Source organism: Chaetodon trifascialis, chromosome 10 (assembly GCF_039877785.1).
Source record: "Chaetodon trifascialis isolate fChaTrf1 chromosome 10, fChaTrf1.hap1, whole genome shotgun sequence".
Taxonomy (NCBI): domain Eukaryota; kingdom Metazoa; phylum Chordata; class Actinopteri; order Chaetodontiformes; family Chaetodontidae; genus Chaetodon; species Chaetodon trifascialis.
Genome location: NC_092065.1, coordinates 10,450,878 through 10,476,678, shown reverse-complemented (window position 1 = coordinate 10,476,678; position 25,801 = coordinate 10,450,878). Strand labels below are relative to the sequence as shown.

The 25,801-nt window shown below is 42.3% G+C and overlaps 1 protein-coding gene across 4 annotated transcripts in view; it reads right to left on the bottom strand.

Annotated features, from left to right (window-relative positions):
- syt7a (synaptotagmin VIIa) overlaps window positions 1-25,801 on the bottom strand; it is a 71,028-nt gene that overhangs the window by 33,047 nt on the left and 12,180 nt on the right. For all 4 annotated transcript variants that reach the window (XR_011602536.1, XR_011602537.1, XM_070972178.1 and 1 more), the window contains exon 2: window positions 5,572-5,675. Coding sequence is in view for 2 of the 4 variants with exons in the window: in XM_070972178.1 (XP_070828279.1) it covers window positions 5,572-5,675 (104 nt within the window). In the remaining 2 variants the exon portion in view is untranslated. The remainder of the gene's footprint in view (window positions 1-5,571; window positions 5,676-25,801) is intronic.

Sequence of the window (25,801 nt, the reverse complement as noted above, 5' to 3'; positions counted from 1 at the left end):
AAAGGAGACTCATGTATCATTCAATGCTATCGTAAAATTTTCAGGAAGGCGGGAAGACACAGAGGATGAGAGAGAGCCCAGTACAGAGAGAGGGGTGAGAGCTGAAAATAGAAATCAAATTTAACAAAAAAAAAAGAAAGAGGCAGCCAGCAGGAGAGCAAAACAAGGACAGTGCAGGACGGCATGTGAGACAAAGAGATGAGAGGGGGGGACAGGTGCGAAAAGTGAACTGAGAGAAACAGTGAGTGACAGGAAGTCCCGAGTGGATTGGGTGTGAAAACAAGAAAGGACTCGAGCACTCTGCAATGAGTCCTGCAATCCCCATTTCCATGCACACACAAAGAATTACAGAGCTTCAAAACCATCTCCTCTACACCTTTCCTCCAGCTCATTCATGACAAACACTCTCCGTCTATATTCAAGGGAGTTGTGAAGGCTGCAGGGATCCATAGTGATGAACCTAACGAAGCTCACCAGCTCAGAGGACGTGAGGCAAGAAACAGCAAAGAAAATCAGCTCAATGCCCCAAATGAGGGTTAAAACAAACCAGTGGAAGAGTGAGCAATTTCCCCCCTCATCATCTACTCAAATACCCTTGAAAATACTTGAATCTAATTTAAACCAGCCGTCTTTTTGTCACACAACAAAGGGTTTCACACGATAACAGTATTCAGTGCTGTCTGGCTCTGAGCCATGAGTTCAAAATAGCTCCAGCTGATATGATGAACCAATTATGAGACATTCAAATTTCAGCAAGCCTCAACTTAGGAAAAAAAAACAATCCCCTAACACTTTTTAACAATAAAACCCAACAGAGCAGGTTATACATATAAATAATTATGAACATGATTAAAGTCTAGTACAGTGGATGAGCAGGTGTGTAGTGCGGGGAATAGAAGAACTGAGTGCCCAAGGCTACAAGACAGGAGGCTCAACAAGCCTGAAATGAAGGTTACATTATGAGCATTATAACTAAACTATTAGTGTTGGCAAATTCTATAGTCCGACAAGTTATCTCTATATTAGAGCCTCTCAGTCTTGATCAGCTTTGCTATATTAATACAAGTGAGTCAGTTCAAGAGTGATCCGGTTCTAATCCTGCTTTCATCTTTTCAGTCTTTTCTTTATGTTTACGGATTGTGCCTTAAAATTACTGAAGCTTAATATGGTGATATATCTATGTAACGTATCTATTCTGCAAATAGACATACAATAATGCTGTCTCAGGTGACTGTCCTCCTAAGAGCAGCATCAGTTGTTTCAGGCAAACGTCCCCAAAACTACATACTTTTACATTCAAATGACAATGGCCTCTAGTGGCTGGAGTTACAGTAACAGGAGTAAAGGTGTTGAAGAGCACTGAAAGCTGCGTTGGTTTAAACATTGGAGATCGCTGCCTGTTTCCTGTTTCCAACAGTGACTCAAATGTTTTTTGACCATGTGATCATGATGAAGGTGCACTAGCCTTAACCCAAGTCACCATGATTCCAAAACCTTAACTGGATACTTATTTTAACTAAAACCATGTTTACCTCAACGTAAACAAGCTGTTTTTGTAGCTCGACCTAACCAAACCTTTACCATAGCTTCACGCGTCATAAAAACAAATTTGGGTTTCTGCCGATCAGGGCTTCAGGTAATAGTAGTAGGATGTTTTGAAAGGCTCCAGAAGGCTCCAGAAGTGTAGATGAGTGAAGAAAGAACCAGACTGCCCAGGTGGTGCTGAGGGTTTTCTTGAAGAATACAGACGTGAGAGGAGACAGAGTGAAACTACCACTCTCTGTCTCATTCGGCAGTGCCGTCCAACACCCAGCTGTGTTTGTTTGCTGTGAATTAGCAGGCAGCAAGAGTCTACATGTTCGCTCAATATTACCCACATCACACCATAATTAGAGAGGAGTACACTATTAAAATGGTCGTCCGCTGCAAAATCACCAAGTGATAATTCGTTCATCTGTCAAAACAATTTTTTAATACCTATTCAGTATTCACTGACATCAAGAAGCATATAATCCCAAAGGCATGAAATTTAGATATCACCAGAAACACTGCCAGCACTATCTGTCACTTACCTGCAGGTCAAGGCTTTATATCCATGATGAGCTATTATCATGACTCCTTTGAAATTCTGTAATTATTGATTCTCACGTCGTATCTCTGCTTTGATTAATGTAATTACTATCATCCTCCTAACTAACTGTGAACTCCCAGTTGATGTAACCAAAATATTGAGGGTTGTTGATACAAGGCCAGCAGGGATCGAATCAGGCTGTGAATCTGGTCAGGTCCAATCTCAGCTCCGCTCACAACTATGTCACGGATCAAACAGCACAGGGATCACAGGAGCAAGCAGAGGGTTTCTGAATGCCAAACAGCCACTGCTGCTCAAACAGATGTTAGCTGCACCACCTCTGATATCTGAAAATCCCACCCAACACCTTCAACATGAGCCCCTGCTGACAATCATCAGCCTCACAACACAGCAGCTTAATAATAATGTGGTTACTGTTTGGAGTTTTCCACCTCTAATTACTAAAATCACAATAAAGGCAGACGTGAAAACAAACAACATCAATCAATACAGAAAGATAATTGCTCTAAAACGGTCACTCAAAAAAAAAAACGACATTGCCATTGCACAGATCCTAAAAATTTCATGATTATGCGTCTGTACACAGCAATTAGCGAACAGACTTAGCAGACGGCAGAAGGAGACGATAGCATTCAATGTGCAGTACTTCCAGGGGGCTTAGATAACAGAAAGCCAAGCAGGAGGGAGGCTTCAGGATGACTGCACATGAGGACTTTTAAAATAAAACCCATCGCACTGGTTGCCAAAGCTAAAACACCGAAAGCAACACTCACCCAAAATGTCTTGTCTATTAACCTATGAATCATAACCAAAACTGGCATGGGCCCACTCGCAACTGACACGTGAAGCTTGAGGCAAACATTTGTTCTTATGAAAGCTGACACTGTCAAAGAGTACATTCGGAAATATCAAAAATGAAAGTTTCAGATGTGGACTGGCTTGTGGTAGCTTTACGTAAGATGAGCATCGACTGCTGAGCCCTTTTTACTGAGTGAACGTTTTTGTGCATGGAAAATCAGCCTGCATGAATTTACACGTGCTACATACAGTATGCGTCTATAAAAAGGGATCTCATTTCAAAGTAACTGTGTTTATGCAAATGATACTGTATATACATTCTAATCATGTGCTCAGGGAATATAGGGCTACCATGGAAAATGAGAGACAAAAAGATCAAGGGAAGTGAGGGAGTGAAACTTTTTTTTTTTTTTTTCCGAAGAGACTGAACAGCTGCCACGCCTCCATGGTTGTTAGTCACATATAGAAAACACACCTTAAGGTTCACGTGAGAAAATTATTTTTAACAAGATTAGCAGCATTTATGCTTTGTCAACATGCAGTGCGTCATCAATAATACATTTATCATCATGGAAATGACTGCCATTTATCTCAGTCACACTTTATTAGTTTGTACATTAAGCAGCTGTATTTAATGTGGTTTCACACCAGTGGGCGGCTGACATTTTTCCCATAGTAAGTGGTCCGAAGACTGCAGAGGGCTTAATTAACATCTTAATGCCACTCTGTGTTACCCCCCGCCACCACCCCACACGCTCCTTGAAGTAAGCAGGGAAAGAAAAGAGACATGCACAAACAGCTTCTCCACTGAGACAGAAGTGCATCATCTTGTGTGTGGTTGATAGTGGCCTTCACAGGGTCACAGCAGATCGTCATCCTATCCCAGCCCTGCTCTGCTGCGCTGCACTGTCACAGGATGGAAATAAAATGCATTTATTGCTCCTTGCTTTCCAAGGTGCTAGAAGCAGAACTACCACCATCAACAGCATGAAACCAGGAGTCATTCACTGCTCCATTTACTTTAAACTGGAATATCAAATATAACACTATGTTCCAGCGAAGCAAACAATAGAGGGGCTGTGTACCACCGTTCCAGCACAGACCATTTCCCACCCAGTTCATATACATTATAATGGCCTTGACGAGGAATCTACACTCAGTCACCCTCTGGGGATTCAAGTAACGCAAATGACATGATGTAGAGAGGCATGTGGTGTGCAGAGCTTGCTGCAGTGCCAAATCCTGCCATCTGTGGACCAATAAGTTTCACAGCAGTGTGAGGGTAGGCTGAAATAAGTAAGAGTTAGAGCCAGATTTAAACTTGAAATAGGTGACCCGTGTTCCTGGGTTGTACAAGCACAGGATGAATCAGAAATCAATTAACTTTAAAGGCATGCAAATCTAAAAAAAAATCAGTCAAGTGAGGTGGCACTCAGCCGTACAGCTCTGTCTGCCTAATGACTGGTTGCCTCCCTTTAATCAATCACATTTCATACCACATAATCACAATGACATGCCCTCTGTTAGAGGTCAGTCTGCTTGATCTGTGTTCTGTTTCCTCTCAATGAGTGGACTGGTACTGATGCTGTATCGGCACAGTTTACTCATGTTGGAGCCGTGTGCGTCTGAGAGATTCGTTAGTTTGAGTCTGCGCTGCTGCTTCTATGCAGTTATATACAGTATTTCAGAGGGATTGTACTGCAATACGCATATTCAACAGTTATAGCTAACAGTTACTTTCAGATTAACATTTTACATAAAAAGGGTAAGTTGTACATTATTGTGGATGTGGTTCCTATACTTCTTTTCTCGCAAGTCCTAAGAAAAGGCAGTGTCTAATTGGGGTGCCTTGTCATCTTTCAGATGTCTGTGAATTGTTAGCAGTTACACCAAAGAGTCATTTCCCCTCTAAACTTCGGAGATGGTTTTATTGAAGTAACAGCTTGAGACCAAAAGAGGTCAAATGATCCAATATTTCACAGAAAGCAAAGATTCAGCTCAAAGTCCAAAAGATGAATGCAAATTGGTGCAGCAGAGCTTTTCTTTTTCTTCTTTCCCGTCTCATTAATCATCTTACGGCTCCCCAGATTTATCTTGTGACCCTTTGGAGGGGGCCTTGGACTGTAAATAAAGAGCTTAAAACTACCTCCATCTCCACCAGCTAAAGCAGTACAACCACTTAAGTATTAATGCATCAATAAGAACAATCTAATATATAATGATATATATATGCTACAGCACAGAACGAGTACTTTTATTTATGATAGTTTAAGTTCATTTTGCAATTTACACTGTATTTTTACTTGGGTTCGATTTTGCATGCAGAACTTTTCCTTGTAATTGAATATTTTTAAACCAAATTGACATTTTTTACATACGTAAAAGATCTGAAAACTTATTCCACTGGTAATATGTCTTCATAAATAACTGTCTTGTAACAGAAAATTCTCGGTTCAACAAGACTGCACATAATATTTGCACAGATTTTCATAATATTTGCACACATTGTCCTTTCTCCTGTGGACCAAAGTGTCATTTTGTAGTAGTCTCACAGCAGACAGTGTTTATTAAGGCTCTCTGATTATTAAAGCATGTTAAGATGGCAACAAACGTGACTGGAAGCTACACTATACAGTATCTGTTAGTGAAGCTTGTGTGTTCGTGTGTGTGTGTAAACTCACCAGCTTGCGTTGACACCAACCACAGACGCCACAAAGAGCCACCAGCCAAACAGCACACACTGTCACTGCGAGGGAGACCAGGAACACACTGAGGGACACTGAGCCTGTGCACACACACACAGACACACAGAGGCAGAGAGACAGAAAAAATGAGTGATGCTTTTTTGCTCACAGAGAGAAATTTTCTTCATTGTGTTTAAAATAAAAACACGGGGCTCTTGGTGCACAGCTGATTGTATGCCACAGTAAATCAAGTTGTCAAAGGGAGCAACCCGAAACAAAGCTGGGCCTTCTCCCTCCACGTCTAATTGAATACCCGGGCAGCCATTTTTACATTCTGTCATAAGGAGCTGAGAAATACAATTTCATCACTACTCCCTTCATGCCGGAGCATTTCAATACTTTTCCAATAAGGACTGCAGCCAGGCATCACTCAGTTGCACACACATCACTGTCATGGTGTCACAGCTTGTTAACTGACAGGCTGAAAGTGAAGGGAGCGGGGAGAGAGGAGAGGCGAGTGGAGGGGAGGGGAGGCTGGGCTGACAATACAAGAGAGCTCATGATTAATGGGTATCAGTAGATGCCCAGTGAGAGAGGTGGCTCTGGAAGAGGGTCATAAAAAAAACATCATCTATTGCTGCTTGCATGTGTCTCGGTATGCGTGTGTGAGACAATTCACATCTGCACCTGCACGCCTGCAGCTGTTTACATGCTGGTTACGATACCCGACAGTAAGTGGGTCTAAACTCGTGAGCACTTTAGTTCTCCACATTTAAACAACTCAACGGCCTTCACTGAAGAGGACAAGGATATAAAGCCTCATTGAGCTTTGATATTTGCACAGCGGGGAGGATGCTAATGCATTCACATTCGTGAGTTCCTTCCAACAATTCTAATTCCTAAATATACAGTGATAAACGGGTGTCAGGATGCATTTTCGCACAGCTGAGTGACAAACACTGACAAACACCCATGCTTTTCCTTTAAATAACTGGGTTTGTCTTCTCCCCAATTGCTGTCTCGTTCCCTTCCTTTGCCTGTCACAACTGGCCTTTTCATCTCACTCCTCCATCATATTTTGGCTTTATTCTCCATCTCGTCATGTCCTCTGGGAACAGATGAGCTCAAAAAGGAGGAACAGTGGCGGGTAAACTTGTTTCATGTGGAAAATAAGAATGGGATCAGCATTGTATTCCGCAGTCTTCCCCTGGCCTCAACTGCTGTTTTGAAGTCAACGGGACACCTGAGGCCACTTGCAGTCAGAAAAGAGAGAGCACATACAGAACAGCTAAGACCATGAACAGCAACCCTAACGACAGCTAGATGGTGATTAGCCTTCTACTTGACAACCCTTTAAAGTTCCATGAGAGCACAATTTCTAGAGTGAAAAAAGAACAATTTACTTTGCGCATTTGCACTAAAATTTATATGGACAGGGCCAAAATAGAGGGAGGACAGACATGGGCAACAGAGACTGTATGCCGCAGCGTTGATTACTTATTTATAACCTATTTATAATCGTCGTGCAAACTTGGAAATGACTGTCAATACGCATGGTGTTACCAAATGCTTCTATTCACCTGCTAATGGCCGGCTCATGCTTTATTCTTTATTCTTTAATGGATCCCCATTAGCTTCCACAAAGTGGTTGCTAGTCTTCCTGGGGTCCTTGTTGACACAAACACAAAAAAAATACGAATAAAAAATTTAGCAGTCAGACCAAAAACGTGCAGTATAAGCCAAGCGTTAAGATCAGACAACAAATGAAGTAACTCTGCTCATAAAACAGCGAATAACACTTACCCATAACAGACACAAAAACAAACTGTCAAAAACAACAATAAAAAAAACATCAGCTGTCTGATGTGTCTGATGCCGCCCCCCTGAAGGTGCTTTCAGACAGTGAGCGGTTGCCGTCGTCGCCTCCATTTGTTTCCGATGTAAACACAGCGGCAGGGAGAGGAAGGGCGGCCGCCACTCTCATGAACACGCACAGCTATTCACCAACGCATTCAGAGTTCATGATGGTTCAACTTTGACCATGGCAACCAAAAAAGTTACAGCCAAGGAAACAGTACAGGAGCTTATTTTACTGTATCTGAGTTTCCCTGAATTAAACTCTTCTTCATCAGCAGAGAACAGGCAGATCAGTATTAGAGCAGCATCAGCAGTTTGATTGTCTGGGGTTGTGTCATATTGTTATTTCCCTTATTTTAAGCAACAGATATGACTATTTAGCTGTGTGATGTGATTACAGCAGGCGGGTAGGAGCAGCCTGTCACATACAGGCTGGCAGGATCAATGTTAGCTGCAGATTCACAACAGAGAACACCAGTGTTGGCTCTGTAAGAGCCAAAATCAATTGTACAATGAGTACAATTCTATCTCACGTATAAGTGTTACTGGGAGCAAACTCAGAAATACATTCATGTTGTTTCGGACACTTTAAGGTGCCTTGTGGAGTTTTCTTGTTAGTGAAGTTTCTGTTTGCTTTCAATGTTTCCTCAACAAATGCATTTCCTTCCTCATAAAACATCTGCAATCTTTGTCTTCAAAGTTTGAAACCATCCATCCATCCATCTCTCCATTTTCTATACTGCTTATCCCTTTCGGGGTTGCGGGGGGGCTGGAGCCTATCCCAGCTGTCAACGGGCGAGAGGCGGGGTACACCCTGGACCGGTCGCCAGTCGATCGCAGGGCAACAGACAAGACAAACAACCATTCACACTCACACTCACACCTAGGGGTAATTTTAGAGTCACCAATTAACCTAATGAGCATGTTTTTGGTCTGTGGGAGGAAGCCGGAGTAGAACCCGGAGAGAACCCACGCATGCACGGGAAGAACATGCAAACTTCACACAGAAAGGCCCAGCCCGGGATCGAACCGGCAACCTTCTTGCTGTGAGGCACGTTAAACCTGCATTGTTTAATTGTGAGCAGTCTTCTTCTTGCCTGCCTTTTTGGGCACATTTTCTGTGTGCATTACTGCCACCTGTAGATCAGTAGGGTAGTGTGAAACTATGGGTAGGTATGTGTCATACGCCATGCAAACAAAATGGTTTAAAAGGATTAAAGTAGAGCTACAAGCTTTTCCAACTGCAAAGGTATACACTCTTCATCAAGGCTACTTTCATAATTGCCTACTTTTTCTTTTCAGTTTTAGTACATATTGCAGCTGCTCTTACAAAGCCTATATTGCATGCAGTATGCATACAACAGGGACATAACATTGCACCACTTGCATAGACATCTACCCTAGCTCAAAATTTGAAGTAAAAAGACAAAGAATGGCAAAACTTTGTACAAACCCTGCTCTCAATGGCTCAGTGATGAATTTTCTGCTGTGCATAGGATTGTGGGTCACAATAACCAGAAAGCATGCTGGCTTGCATATTGCAACTGGATGCAGTAGAACGTCCTGTGGAGAATTTGACATACTATGTGTTGGGACATAGTAAATCTTCATGTGCCATGCAAAATAGTATGGTATCCAATCAAGGAGTCAATTGAACTCAGCTCTCTGTGGTTGATGGAAATCTGCCCATGCAGCTGAATGACCATGAGATAAGAATCCTAAACATCTTCAATGAGTTTATCTCCTGACAACAGCAACTGCCCCAGACTGGAAAAGACTTCATCCCACATGACTGATCTTGTTCTGATTGCAATAGATAGATGCAATATAGATGCAATCAGTGTAATAGTCATTGCAAGTGTGTGCCCCCCCCCCCCAAAATTATTTATTTGCAGTCAAAGAGGCTGCTAATGGTGAAAAGGCACATCCATGTCCTCTGAGCATTAGAGGGTCAGTGATACACATCCGGCTTGTGAATGATGAATATCTTCATTCATGGATGTTCAGGAATAGATACAGGCTGTACACTCTGCTACTGCATATTCATAGCGAGGTCAATAATGTTGAGTCCATTAGATGCCATGACATCAACAAGGGAAGCTATGGATCTTACAGAAAGATGAACTGGTCTCCAACTGAGGGTATCCATGGTAGCTTTAGTGCTAAGTGGCTGAATGATGGATGTTCTGAATTTGAAGGGCTTGGAGAGTCAGGTGGATCTGCGAACGCCTGCAGCTGATGTAGGGCCCTAAGCCCTGTGTTCTCTCTGAAGGTCAAGGGGTGGGGTGGTGGGTGGGGTGGTTTATGATCTCTGTCAGTCATGAGAGCTAAGGGAGTAAAAAGCCTCCAAATAAAATGCAGCATCCAAAGAGGCCACATTACTGCTCTCAGTAATGGACAACCGTATTCTGCTTCCCACTTCATGGAATATAACTTCCTTTTTAGAAGCTACAGAGAAGCACTGTGTGCAGGCGGTGCAGAGGAGTAAAAGGAAATACACTGTGTTGAAGTATTAGGGAGATATGCAAATCTGCAGCTATGGCTGTGCAGGAAAAGAGGCATCATTAGAGTAAAAGAAGCCTGCACTACACACAGCTATCACAGCACTCAGGAAATTCAATTTATCTTTCCCCTTGAACAAAACTAAACTTTTAGCTTGAAATACTCCAGCTGGTGACGCACTAAGAAGGTGGAAGATAAAACAGTGTTTGCATGCTGAAAGTGGAATAAGGGGATAATTTCACTTGATGTTAAATAAGAACTGCTAATGTTGCATGTAGTAATCTTTACTATATTTAACTAGGTAAGGAATGAAAAATGCTTCCAAATGGAGGGTGATGAATCACATCTAAAAAGGCGCCACTCAGTAAAACTGACAAGTGAGCTGAACAAGCCATTGAACCCTTTGATCAGAAGCCTTTAGAAGTCAGAGCACTCTTGAACTTGAAAGTCGCTTGTTTGTTTTAGATTTCAGTGCCCATCGCTTTTATATGCACATAAAAGAAAAAATAAATGACTCTATGTACTGAGCGGAGTAGTGACAATGATGGTGTAAATGAGCTTGCAATAAACCCTTTCACTGAAGAGGACAACAAAGACAGAGTCATGCAGGAGGTTAAATATGGATGTTTAAGGGAAAGAACTTGTGGAGAATATCACAGCACAGAGTGTTTATCATGGACCTCCTCTCTCTTAGTGCATAGCAGCATTGAGTACAACAAGCATTACTGTGGTTACATAGAGTGGTACTGTACGTGTAGGTGATCTGGCCCACATGCGGTGAGCTAAGCCAAGCAGAAAGGGACCAGTCCTCAGGGGTAGAAGAAATTGCTAATTGGACAGGCGGAACTGGAGCAGTGTCCAGTCAGCAAAGCTGCCACACCACATCTTTATGCTCGGACTGAGGTGGAGAGGCCAGTGCCTCAGAAGCTCTGGGTGCAAAGCTCATAGCCTCATCACCACTTCAAAGTGCCCCCTCCTTGTATTGGAGCCTGGGTCTTGCCCCCTTTATAGCCACTGAGCTGCTGTTTGGGGTAATCCTCAGATGTCACTCAGATGTCTTTACAGTCTGTCCCCTCTGAGGTGCAATCTGTGTACAACAGCAAAATGTTACTTCCAGTTATATTGTGTATTTCAAATTGCTTCCATCTACCTCCTGGCTCAACTCTACGTTGCAGTTTATTGCTTTTGTTTTACAGCTATTTCTCAAGACAAAAGGCTGGCTGGTAGTAAACAGCACATGCATTTTAATGCGTTCAAACGGAATACTTCTCCTGTGCTCAGCCGCACAAAACGATTTGTGTGGGAAGAGCGTAAAATTGATTCAAGAAAGGAGATGTGGATAAAAAGAATAATTACTATGGCTCTGGTAAATAATGTCATTGTCAAATAAACTGATGAGGTGACATTTCACACACTGATCTCAGAGGTGGTTGCTACCAGTGCCGTGGCATGCTAAAAGGATGACCTGTTGTTTTGGCATGTTTTAGCCCTTTTACTGTTGTTGCAAAGCCAGCCAGTCTGGCGAGGCTCAATAGGCATCTCCTTGAGACAGAGCGTCATTTCAAGTAGGATGTACGACAGATGACTGACAGCTCCCCCCTCATGCAGACATCACTGTGAGCCCTTCCTACAGCTGTTTCAATGAATGTACCACTTGGTGGGTGGGCATTGGTGTTTGCTTTTGATTCACAACCCCCCAAAAAACATGGAGGCTCTTGAAAAATATCAATTATCTTCTCAACTGTCCTCCAAAGCATTTTTAAGAACCTATAGTTAACCTTCTTTAGGTCTTCTTTTTATTAAACTTACTGTATGTTCCTGTTTCACAATGAAAGAGCTGACACTGTTGAGCAGTTTTTCCGTTTTGGTGCTTTCAAGTGTTAATAGGATATTCCGACATCCATTACCGTACTGCAAAAAAACAGCATTTTGTGAATGCAAGACGCTCCAAATTTACATGATCCCTTCCAGCACATTCACGTTTGCTTATCGTTGCTGTGTTCCCGAATTTGAGTTTCTGACAACATATTATAGCTTCTGAATGTTTGGCATTAAACTGTCATCAATTCTTGGGTGTCAGTGTGCGCCGCCACCACTTTATATTACATTACCATGCAACGACAATGTTGAGAAACAATATAGACAACTTAATGTTCACTGTGATGGATTAACTATCTCAAGCAAGATGGCAGAAAGGATCAAAGGCAAACTGATCCCTGGAAGATACACATCCATCATCTCAAAAGTTCTGGTATGCTTTGTGGAATTGAGCTAGATGTGCTGGGTTAATGCAATTTGCAGCAAATGGGTAAAACAACCAACAGTCTGGTTCTTTTAACCACACGGAAATCCAAGTCCACGGTGGACACAAGAGCCCCATGTGCATCCAATCACAGGGATGTGTAGAGCAACCAGTGAGATTTGACAGGTGGAGAGGGAGAGCACCTGTGGTGAGAGTGAGAGTCTCTTGCATCCCCTGTAGGCTACAGGGAGCTTTGCCGGCTCTCTGTCCCTATATGCTCCCTGTGGCTCAGCTGCAGCACTGCTGTGCTGTCACAGAGGCTGTTTCACAGCGAGAGTAAGAGGACTGCCACCCACGTCCTGTCTGCTCTCAGATGAGGGATAAGATCCATCTCAGCCCAGTGACAAGCCAGACTGGAGTCAGACCAGCAAGACATCATGTGACACATGCCTGGTGTCACCTATAATGACACCATCATCCTATTAGCACCTCTGACACTGAATGGGTGAAGCGCCCATAAAACCCAACAAGATCTGGACACTCGGGGCGTAAGTGAAGTGAAGCTGTGATAATGTTTTAATAAAGTTACAAGGGAACAAAATCTTATAATCTGTCATACAGCTGTGTGTGTGTGTGTGTGTGTGTGTGTGTGTGTGTGTGTGTGTGAAATGTAACTTAAGTACATACAACAGATGATATTCTAATGTGACTTTGGCAAAACACTGCACTACATATTGTATATTTATGAGTCTTTAATATACCTTCCATATTCTTTTGGCATAGACATTTTTTATGTAATTATATAAGTGTCAACGAATATAATACCCACGTAAATACGTTTGCCAACATTTCTCACTACTCACTGTTCCCTCATCCACTCTATGCTAATGTAAATACTCAGGAGTATCTGAGAAAAACAACCGGCAACCTGCTCACAGTAAGATGCTTAATGAATAGACTGAATAGCTTATCTTCTATGTAGTGAGCAGGGCTGTATAATACTGTCAAAATGACATACTGCAATAAAAATAATGAATATGTAAATACTGAATAATTTTTCTTTTCAGCATATTTAAAGAGGCATTCACAGAATCAGCTCAGTCTGAAATCCTGTGACTTCTATTTGACTACTCTATACGACCTACTGTTCCTCCCATAATTCCTTTCTCGGAGCCTGCTCCGGGGCTGCACGGTGGCGCAGCAGGTAGTGCGCGTGCCTCACAGCAAGAAGGTTGCCGGTTCGATCCCCGGGTCAGGCGGGGCCTTTCTGTGTGAAGTTTGCATGTTCTTCCCGTGCATGCGTGGGTTCTCTCCGGGTACTCCGGCTTCCTCCCACAGACCAAAAACATGCTCATTAGGTTAATTGATGACTCTAAAAAATTGTCCGTAGGTGTGAGTGTGAGTGTGAATGGTTGTTTGTCCTTGCGTGTGGCCCTGCAATCGGCTGGCGACCGGTTCAGGGTGTACCCCGCCTCTCGCCCATTGTAGCTGGGATAGGCTCCAGCCCCCCGCAACCCCGAAAGGGATAGGCGGTATAGATAATGGATGGATGGATGGAGCCTGCTCCCTTTAAAAAAAAAAAAAAAAAAAAAGCCTATGATATTAACATATGATACATTTTTATAAAAATTATGAAGCCCCAGATTCCAGAAGCTGAAATCAACACGTTGATTTTGAACAAATCTTCTTTAATGTCATGAGCTCCTTGGGGGGTAAATGAAGATAATCTACTTTGAATTCTGGTTGAATGAGTGCGACAGATAACATTTTGGTTATATCTGAGTCTTTGATCAGGACTTTATACAGTATGCACGGTCTCGATCTATCACACGATCTATCCTTGTCTCTTTTCTCCCCCAGCTCTGCCTCAGAAAGGCTGAATTAACTGGTCAGATTGAAACGGATGACTTTCATATGTAAGCCACAGGAAGGACTCCACACATTTACTAAGGACACTCTCTCCTACCTCCTAACAGGCCCAGATGTTTTACAATTTGTTGTAAGTGCCCCTGCCTTGCATCAAACACACATTAGTAATGGATCACAGTCATATATCACCAGACAATTTCAAAACACTGCCTTAAAAGAGGCTGCCTGCTTGGATATTATTTTAATGCAGCACGTCTGCTGGTGTAGTTTACCAGCTAATTACATCTCTATTGATTGTGCCAGATCTGTCAGGATTGAAGAAAATATTCAGAAATATGATCATTGATTCATTTTTGCATCTAGGCATAATAAACCCGACACCCTATTCAGACTTCGCCTTTCTCCTCTGTTCTAAGTACTGTCCTCACTTTGATCACACTGGGACAAATGACTGTTATATATTCCAGACACCTGGTGAGGCTGAATGAGCCTCTCCTGGTTCGTGGCCCCAGAGCTTTACTTGGATGTTATGGCTTCACAAACAAGCTATTACTCACCAGTCCCACTGATGCCCTTGACTTTATTGACTTGAGTCCACATGGTGGCTGGAGGTAGACCACTGTCCATCCCAGTAATGAGCTCAAGAGCTGTGAACTAAGTCAACCATGACTAACATTATTCCAGGTTCGGAGGTATTAAATTGCCTTTATACAGCCTAGTTTATTTGTTGTAAGCAAGGTTAAGGTTCGCAATAAAACAGCACCGCAATGAATCTTTTCACTACACTTCTTCTGCTGGTTTCTCAAGACTTTTCAGTTCATTATGACTCCAACTGACCATTCACGAAGCCCTGCCCTTAATTACTGTTGCTATGCCTGTCCAGCTTTCTGTCCTGCACAGCACATACTGTTTGCAACCCTAACGGTGGCAGATTTACTGCCTGAAATTCTCTGAAACAATCCTTGATTTCAAACAGAGACAGACAAAGCAGCTTCTCATTTCTAGCCCCCAACTATTGACTTGCCGTTGCTGGCAGATTTCATCAGTTATGGCTAGCTAGCTAGTTGAGATAACACTAGCTCTGTGAGATAGTTGAAAATGCTGCCTCTGACAGACAATTTAATGTTTCCACCTGCCTGGTTTTAAATGAGAATCCTGTAAAAGGGTCTTAAATAAACGCTGGATGGCTCCATAAATGACATCACGCTAAAAGACTGAGGCATGTCCCTGGAAACAGTCTTAAATTGTAGCATACAGCTAACTTGTTGTAATATTTTAAGTGCAATAACGAAATCAGACTTGTATTTCATTCTAATATAACCCTGTTTGGCTGCTTATCTTACATATTCATATTTTCAAATTGCATGTTTTCACCTTGAACATTACAAGAGAAAAGAGGCTTTTAGAGTTCTTCTGGTCTGCATGTAGTGAACTGTTACTACTGTATGTCATCTGGAAGAAACTGGCTTTAATTTCCAACAAGGCCTATTCCTATTTATATCTTTTTAATAGGTATCCCATGAGTGCATGACTGGGTTGGAACAGTTCCCAATCCAATCAATGAGTCAGCACTATGTGATAAAAAAAACAAAAAAAGAACTGCATTTCATTCACACTGTTATCATTATCATATTACTACTATTATCATTAGGACAACAACAAGGAGACTGTAAATTCAATCAATCATCATTTTCAGGTTTTCAGGCTTGTTTCATGTATCTTGACATGATATGTTTTATGTTGCAGACAGTGAACTACGCTCACCAGTAGGAATAAACTAGTCCTTTCCCTCCACATACTGCTTTGACAGATATTCAGATACCACACTGACGTCATTTTATATTTTCTATAATACATTGTTAGTCAGTTCTCTTCGGGCTTTCTTTTTCATCAAATGCAAAAACATTCAAACATTTTTATACCAAATACATCCAAATTAAACTAAGTGCTGATGTTCTTTGCTTTTACTCTTTTACAGGAGTTATTCTGCCACTAACTCCAACTTTATCTTTTAAAAGCTTACTTTTGCTTCCTTAGCTGCTTTGTTATCTTTGCAAGCACCATGAAAATATGCAGAGAAAAACATAATAGAAATCTGTTTTGTATTACTACTCACTCCTTACTGCTCACCATAAATGGCACAGCTAAATGCAATCTCTGCTAAATTTGGCGTTTTGATAACACATAGCACAAAGCATGTGACCACATATTTATTAGTGCAAAGTTAAATAAGGTAATGGTAACACAGACAGGAGCCATTTTACTGCATAATTAGTACTTTTAATTTTGATACTTTGACTGACTTTTGCTGATAATAAGGGGTTGAATGCATTTAGTTGTAATGAAAGTGCGGTATTAGTAATAATAATAATAATAATAATAATAATAATAATAATAATAATAATAATAATAATAATGGACATCTAGTTCACTTAAAATCCTGCAATATTGTAACATAATGGGAACCCTACACAATGGCATTTAGCAGACATTCACAAAGGACCTTTAGGGGTCGTGCTGGGGATGTTTTTTCGCTTGCTCAGTAACAATCAATTACCTTTGAGCTGCCTTTATTTGCATGCACATAGAAGAAAAAAGGTGGCATGCGTTGGTCGGAGTACAATCTTGGAATGCATCAGCTATTGTCTGACAATGATTTAGCTTTTTGTTAGCATTGTTTTAATCCATATGCAGTCATATGCAGATATGTTTATGGAGATTAGCCAAAAGTCTCGGGCCGGATATCAGTCAGATGATAGCCAATGGATTCCAACATTGGTTGCTCCTTGGCCTTGGAAGGTTGGTTACTACTGGAGGCAGGTAGCTACTTTGGTGGACATGCTAACAAACTAGCTTAAAGCAGGTAAGCACAATGAATAGGCGAGCCCATTTGGAATTTTTTTGTGTGTGTGTTAAACTCCTCCACTGGTTTAGTAAATATCCATTATTAAGCAGTGCAAAGGTCACACTTCTTCCGCTTTCTGTTGTTTTTTGTCTGCCTGTCCAGGGTGAACCCAGCTCTCGCTCAATGCCAGCTGTGACTGGCTCCACCCGCCCCACAACCCTCAGTGATAAGCAAGTACAGCTAATGGATGGTATAGATGGATATTTTCATCAAGGCCCAAAATGGTAATAGTCTCATGTTTTGTGCCAAATGTCTTGGCTAGCTCCTCTGACTTCCTACATTCCTTCCGTGTTCACATTTTCCAACTCTGTGCTCTACTGTACAGAAACTTTTTTACAGTACAGTACAGTAGATCATTTATTGCTGTGTCACCTTACCATCTGTGTTGAAAGTTGTTTTACTTACTGCCGCTCTGAGAAAAAAAAAGCCTTTCAAAAAAGAAAAAAGTGCAATCTCATGTGCTCAAAACTGCAGACACACACACTAACACACACATATTCTTCTACTTGACACAGCTTAAGCACAGTGACATGAGTGGGAACACATGCGCTTTAGGGATGTGAAGAAACCAAGAAAGTGGAGAGAGAACAGTACAGGAAAAAGCAGAGTGGGAGTGAGGGAAGAGAGACTCAACTGTAATGCTATTGAGGAGCAATTTGTGAAGCTTGTGCATATGCATACAGGCCTACAGTCCCCATCTGCCCACATCATCAGCTCACTGCTGGTGACATCAACCAAGACAAAGAGGTCTCGGATGCTCCAGATGTATTATGTGGGTGGCATTATAAAATCTAATCCAAGTCAAAGTCAATTGTATTTGCCTAAGGATACAGGGCAGAGTTGCATGCATTCATGGTATGTGTGCTTGCGTGTGGATGTGTGTGCATACTTGTGCGCTTTCATATCTATGTCCAATTTTCAGTGCTCCTCTTCATATAAAAATATTAGCCTAAATATTCTCACTCCTTAAAAAATGGGAAAACAATTATTGAGGGTGTAATTAAAGTATTGGTGGGGCAAGTGCAACTTTAATTGAATGACAGCGAAATGACAGCTAAATGACAGTGAAGCAGCCTCGTCACAGCATCTCCATTATGGTTTATATGAAATCTCCTCAAACACCACGCAACCGCACAATGAGCTCAGCTTAAGACACTTACATGATAATTCACAACCAAAACAGACACACATCTATCGGGCAAAGTTCATGTGAAAATGCCGGACTGAATCTAATTAATTTAGATTCATGACTACCTGGAGGCCTCTACCTTTGCCTTCTTCATTGAATTAAACTCTGCTTGTAAAAAGAACTTTATTACCTGTCTGGACGGACCAGGCAGTAAAAACCCAGGACACAGCAAACCCTAGCCTCTAGCTAGAGGTTAGAGTATTGACTCACCACAACCCAGCCAAAGTTGTCTCCCCTTAGACTCCATAAAAAAGCCACTAAAAGACCGACCTGACCTCATGTGACCTGATGCCATCTGTGCATCTCTTGCCTCTGCGTCTGTATGTCTGCCTGTGTATGTGCTTCTTTCTGCAAGTCGCACTCACTTTCCCTGGAGTCAAATCCTCACACTGACTAACTTGTACCCTTGGCTGGTGTGATGACTGGTCACTCGGCTGCGCCTGTGACCACAACCTTCTCACAACTGGTGTCAGGAGTGCTGACTGGGGGGAGGACGTAAAAGTGTGCGGCGGCTAAGTGAGTGATGGCGAAAGGTTACTTCGGAAGAAATAATGGTTCTGGTGTTGTCTTTGTATGTGCAACAGGCTGCCAAACTGTAATTTACCCTGTCATAGGAGCACAGAGGGAGAACAGAGTAATTCTGCGACAGGGTGCATTATATTTGTTCAGTGGCTGCTGCACTCATCAGATGGAGCAGAGAATCCCATCTCTCCAGTGACCACCTTTCGCCCCAGGTGACCTTTCTTGTCAGCAGCTGTGCATTAACGGTAAAGCTCTGCGATGGTCCAAGCGATCCTGTCCTCTTCGGTGCTGTGGACTGAGCAGAGGCTCCAGGGACGACACTACATTGGCTCAGTGTCAGGAGGAGATTTAAATACCCCTCTGCTTTTAGACTCCAGCTGGACAGACACCACAGAAAATAACTCTCATTAGCATCAGCCAATGTCACCGGAAGGACAAATTAAAGTAATGAAATGTATCCTATAATATCTACTGTAGGTTTTAATGTATCTGCTTCCTGGGACTCAAAAGTGGATTTCTTCCAAAAATCACATTTAATAATTAATGATCAAATTTAATATGTTCCCCAGAATGAAGTTTTACTTTCTGTGCACAGCCAGCTCTGTATAAACATAATTTGCTCTTTATAAGCACAGGGTCGTGTTGGACGGGCCTCCAGCTCTGCTGTCTGTTGCCTGACTGCTCATTGATGTGTTTGCTTGTATAACTGTCAACAATTTACAGCTGGGTAGTACCCAGCAGACTGAGACATATTGACGATGCCATGCAGCTGCTCGCTCGCAGCAGGTTACAGTCAAGGGCTCATGGGAAATAGAGTTTTCCACTAACTACCAGTCCTTGTGGCCTTCACTTCTGCTGGGAGCCGCCTGCAATCTTCCTTCCACATTAACTCAATTTCACAGCACCTGAGGACATTTTAGCATAGCTCCATACTGTAATAGCTTGTCTTAATTGTTATTCACAAGCATATTAATAGTAACTGTTGTGGAGACATAAGCTTGACACTCACACGGCTGGGCTGTTGCTGCAGTAAATATCACCTCAGAGTTCGGGAGTAGCCATAATACCTGCAGTACCGTGCAGGATGTCACTGTTTGTCAGGTCAACCAATACAGCAAAGTATTCCATCTGGCTGGCAGGGAGGCAGAGAATAAATGGCAGGCTTGGCTGCTGCCAGTAAGCAAGTGACACACACACAGCTCTCACACCTACTTGACATTATCACCCTAACATCATGACAAGGATGTCATTTGGCTAACTATTACAGGCGTAGCTGAGGGGGGAAATAATAGAGGGAGTGTGAGTTCAGGCTGGAGAGGAATTAAGAGGCAGAAAGAGAAGAGATTGAAGTTATTACTGCAAAGCACCTTAAATGTTTCTCTGGCGGGGTAATAATGAGCATTTCTACCACAAATATATGATTAGTGTGGAAAGAATTGTTTTCCATCATTTTCTTAATTTACCTGGTGCTCTCTTGAGAGCTCAGAGTACTGTATTCACTGGGCGATGCCTGACTTGGGCACATGCAAACTAAGTTGTCACAAACAACCCACCAGCATTATCAGCATTATTTATTGTGATTGGAATGAAAAGAAAAGAGTCTAAACTAACCTGATCCGTGGTTGATTTATTAACTCTCTTCAAGGAGAAGCTATAACTCTCGTCATGTGTAATGGGCCAGATGGAGTAGGCGAGGAATAACGACTGCTGTTGAGGCAGCCTCTCAGCCCTGTCTCTCTATGAGGTCTGTTAAATTACTAAAAGGACAAACAGGGCGGTTATGTGATTTGTATGCAACCTGACCTTTAAGCCGATTGAGAGGCTCTTGAGAACACAAAGGAACAGTCTCCAAACAGAGGTTCCTGTTAGATCAGTGTCCTGTTAAAGGTCCAGTGTGTAGGATTAATGGGAATCTATTGGTAGAAACGGAATATAATATTCATGGTTAGTGTATGTTTTCCTTTTGTGAATGATCACAGGAAAATTAGAATCCTTGTGTTTTCGTTACCTTAGAATGAGCTCTATATACCTACAGAGGGAGCGGATCCTGTTCCACAGAGTCCACCATGTTGCACTGCCATGTTTCTACAGTAGACCAGAACAGGCAAACCAAAGACTGGCTTGAACCAGAGTCTTTCACGTTCTTTTAGTGGCCACGGTAGGGGACAGTGAGGCAAGGGATATTCAGTTTGTTACAATCTGCTACCTCACTGCTAGATGGCACTAAATCCAGCACACTGGCCTTTAAGTTTTGGCTGTATTGAACATAGGTTTTTCCACATTACGAAAAAATTAGTTCCACTTAGCTCAGTTCAGTTTGGTGAAAAAAAGTTGTAGCTTTTAGCAGCATTCATTTACTGTAGCACCTCACTTTACCTCAAACTGATATATCTCAACAGCTACTGAGTGCTTGCTACAAACCAGCTTGCTAGCATTGCCATGTGAGCATGTAAGCATGTTGGCGTTAGCATTAACTCAAAGCACTGCAGTGTCTGAGTATATCTCTCATTCTTGCACAGAAACTGAGCATCTCTTTCATTGTTTTACTTGTATCTCTGTGCATGCGACACATAAAGATGCTTGAATCTTTGAAGTACAGCAACAAAGGGCTCCAGCATAGCTGCAGACTCCCAACCTTGTTAAAAATATGTTCAAAACATTATATCACGAAACGTGTCATAAAACTGTACAACAGCGAAAGCATGCAATTAAGTCAGAAAAGTAAAATAAATATTGGATCAAGTGCTTTGTGGACATTTTGTGACTAAACACACCACTTCTGCTTGGAAATCAGTGGTTATTCACAAGTTAATGGAATAGTTCTACACAAATCCCTGACTGTTATCTAATGGGCATGTGTGAAGTAGCTAGCGCTATACCATTTCTAAACACTAATGCAGATGAAATGTAAGGTTCAGGGGGGAGTATGTGTGTGTGTGGGTATGTGTCTATGCCTATTTGAGTAATTGTTAGAACGTGTGCTGTGCTAAGCCTGTGGATGCAGAGTGATTCACCAGGCTGTTCTGGAGGATTCCTGTGTGGGCTGACAGTCGTGGAGAATGGGACCTGCGAAGAGGGAGAATGGGGGAAGAGGAGCAGGAGGGAGAATGGCACATACAGTACAAAGATTTGTGCTTCCCTTTTAGACCCCCGTATCAAACGACTGGTTAAATGACAAGTGCCACCTCCACAGCGTTCCTGGGTTGATGTATGGTTGAACGGTTGAGTGGTCATCAATAGATGATGTAATAATATGTAGGGGAGGGGTCTGCAGTGTCACTCCTTCCTGCATCTGGCCTGGAGAGATTGTGCAAACCTTGACTCAAAAAGCAGCACCCAAAATAGGATTAGTCCAGAGCACGTAAAAAAAAAAATCAAACGCAGAGGACTGCCAGCATGCCCTACCTCCAGGCTGTGCTAGTTGGGAGCTGGCAGGCTGAAGGCTGGGGAGGGGGGAGAGGAGACCATGCGTATGGCTGGCTGGAGGAAGACAGTGAGCAAGCATGGGCATGCAGACCTACAGATGCACAGAGCTTTTCATTAGCCTTCTTTCCTCTGCAAAGCCAAAAAGGACGAGACAGGGCTTACTTGTTACTCATATCACTCATTTCCCCCCCTGAAACAAATGTGAATGTTTTTGCACTTCTTTGCTGACAGTGATGATTGCCAAGTAGGCTATAGTAAATAAGAGCAAATAGTGTTTTATATTGACATATTATTAACACCTTTTCCAGTTGGCCTGGGTTTTGACAAATCCTACTTGGCCTTATTGTTATGGCTGATGGCCCATAATCCTGTCAGAGAACAGCCCTTCCACATGTGTTTCATGCCCCGTTCACACCAACTGCATCCAGAATGTGTCTAGCTTGAGCTGCAAATCACACTTGGCATCAGAAAGTGGCTAAGAGTGACTACATTGCTTCCTGGCTCACATTTGAGTTCATCTGTGGGAAACTGCGACCACTGCTGAACATGAAAACATAAGTGTTCAGCCTCAGAGCTAGACACAAGAAATGCTGTTTGGTATTTCCCCCCATGAATCGACTCCAAACCACTGCCCACGCTGTTTGCAACAAACAAACAACTTGTCGTTCTATATGCATGTTGTACAAAGTTGAAGTTGACCTCATGGCCCTTGCATGCAGTCAAGGAGGCACTTGCTTTCACACTTCATTGAATATGCAGTCACATGCATCACTGACCACCTCTGGATGCCGTTTGAGCGGTTCAATCTCAGAAGATCCTCAGTGTGGGTGTTATTATGCCGGTATTTAGAGCTGCTCACTGGTGCCGTTGGTTGTATGCAGGTAAACAGTCCGTGTGAAGAGCAAAAGAGATGGAAACATTGGCTGAAATGCAATCACAGAATCCCTTGGCTATTGTTTGAGGACACATTAGCTTTTTTGTAATTTATCTGCATTCATAAGTAGATACCCATTTATAAAGATTAGCCAAAATGTTGTCTTCATCTCTCAAGTTACTAATCAGACTATAAATAATGACCGGTGCAGGAAAGAGGAAGTCTTGGCCATTATGTGGATATCTGCTGGCTGCACTGGCAGCCCCGAAACACTAGCCATTGTTTAGATGCTAAACTGTCTCAGATGAAAGCCTATAGGTTCCAAGATTGGCTGACTCACTGCATGTGTTTGCACACCGAGAACTATCATATGTAGTTTAACAAAGATGCCTTCCTTAAACCTCATCCGCACTTCCATGCAATTGTTATTGATAAATACTTGCACACAACCTTGAAATGCTGTTATTACAATAGTACAACTGGATAAAATGTTCAGCTATTTCCAATTACATCTCATGCTAAAATGACAGCTTCCAGTCCAGCTATATTTTGCACAATAAGAATGAACAGGAGGGAGTGCAACATCTGTAAATGAAAACTATGCTGATGGTTCAATAAGTAGCTTAATCAGACATGCAGGTCTCCATACCCAAATCAGATTGCAAAGCTACATTCAACAGATGAAACATTAAGCGAATCAGATAGGTCTGATATTACAACTTAAGGTCCAACAGCACTGCCTCAAACCACTGAAACAGCACACCTATTGCTGCACACAATGAATTTCCCTTCTCCATCACAGCATGCAATATTAACCTCAGTTCAGCACTATAAAGATGGTTATACACTGCAATATAACCACTCATACACATTAAAGCTCATAAGAGGTTATTTCTGAAAAAAGATTCTGTATGTTTGGTATTGCAATCTTTTCACATCAAAGATTAGTGCTTTCAACTATGACAATAATATCAATCTAACTTCACTTCAATTAAATAAGAGCACCATAAAGTCAGGCTAAACACAGTTTTATGGAGCTTTATGTATTTGAAAGTAAACTACATTTATGGTGAGAAATGCAGGTTTCCTCATGAAAACAGTGATATACTTTCAGAAAGTTACGATTTTAAGGTCAGGGGACAACCTTCAATGGTAAGTCCAATCACTCTGTAGGTTCACCTGTCCTTCCTCGTCATCTCATTACTCAGGTTTTTACCTCCCAGACTCTACGTACCTGGGCTTGTGATCTCTCAGTAGATCGTAATCTAACAGGAGACATTTTATTGTCCACGTCCAGCCTGTCAAATCTGTCTGGAGCGCATTACACAAAGTGCTGCTGCAAACAGTGGCTAATAAACAGAGGGAGACTGAGCAAGGCGTGCTGTGTTTAGAAGTAGAAGAAGAGGAAAATGGAGCAGCCAAAAGACACAAGAAGCATTTTCACTGAACTTCCCCAAGCGATTCCCAGCTCACTCCACACACTCCCCCTCCTCACCCAACCTTCCTCTGCTCCTCTGCCATTCTAATTCTGTCCCAGACCTCCGAGTTTTAAAATTTCAAAGGTAATCCAAAGTAATACTGACCAGCGGTTTATGAGATGCAAATACGACACAGAATTAAATATTTAATACAAATAGCCTATTACATTTTATTAATATTTCAGAAGAGTAAAGGAGACGGGGTGAACTTGGCTCGGGGATTTGGACTGAAACAGAGGTGTGTGCAAAATCTGTCTGCACAGAATGATAATATTCCCAGTTATAAAAACAGTGCCCAACATTTTTTCCCCCCAAAGACACCAACATGCAATACAACATGAGGGTCTGACTGTAAATACAGACTACATCTCATACGCCACTGTGTTTACAGTTTAGTTAAAAGCTTATACAGCACAAAGCAGTATGGATCCATGTGCAGCCTCGGCTATGTAACCTTGGAAGATTCATATTTTATACATGACCCTTTCTTGGTATGTCTCATGTCAATAGAGCCTGCATGAACAGTCCTTAATGAGGTTTGTCAGGCGCTTTAAGAAGGCGGAAGACTGTCGGAAGAAGCTGGGAGCCACACGCCTGTCAATCCTCAGCCATGTCTGATGTGCAGTCATTGTGTGTTTGCCTCAGAGTCAGAGCCTGTTCAGTGGGGGATCTCAGAGTGCAGCCATCATCAAATATTAACTGTAATTTTTAAGAAAAGCTACTTCTAAAACAATCCTAATTATGAACATTCTCCGTATCCAGCATCAGTTTCTCACAGCTGCTCTTGTGCACCCATTTTACTTCCTCCAGCTACACGCTTGAAGCCTCTTCTTCCGCATTTCTGGCTTTTGCTCGTTTCTCCCACTTTGTCCTCACCTCCTCCCTCTGTTGCTCTGTAATTAAGCAGTGTGTTTTAGAGGGCAGTGGACTCAGAGACGGGGGAGGAACAGATATACCCCAGGGAAAGATGGTGTGAGAGGCAGATACTATGACATCCTTTGCACGCATTATCCCTATGATAGCTCAATTAGCAAGACCTCCATCATCTCGATGTGCTGACCGTCACTGGTGGGCAAACAATACCCTGTCCTTATCAATTGGATAATCACATATAAGACAACATAATTTAGCACAATCAGGCTCACAAACCACCCAGGAAACAATATCACCACGGGCAGGATGCACTGTAGAGTCAGCACACTGATAGCATGACAATTACCATATAGTCTTTTTTGGCATCCAGGCTCCTTGTTTTGATTATGTAATCAACATGCTTATTTTGGTGGTGAGTGAGCTGAGCTGAATCACAGTGCATTCTGGGAGCTCTCTGTTTGACCTGCATGTTTGTTTTTCCGGGCTGTGC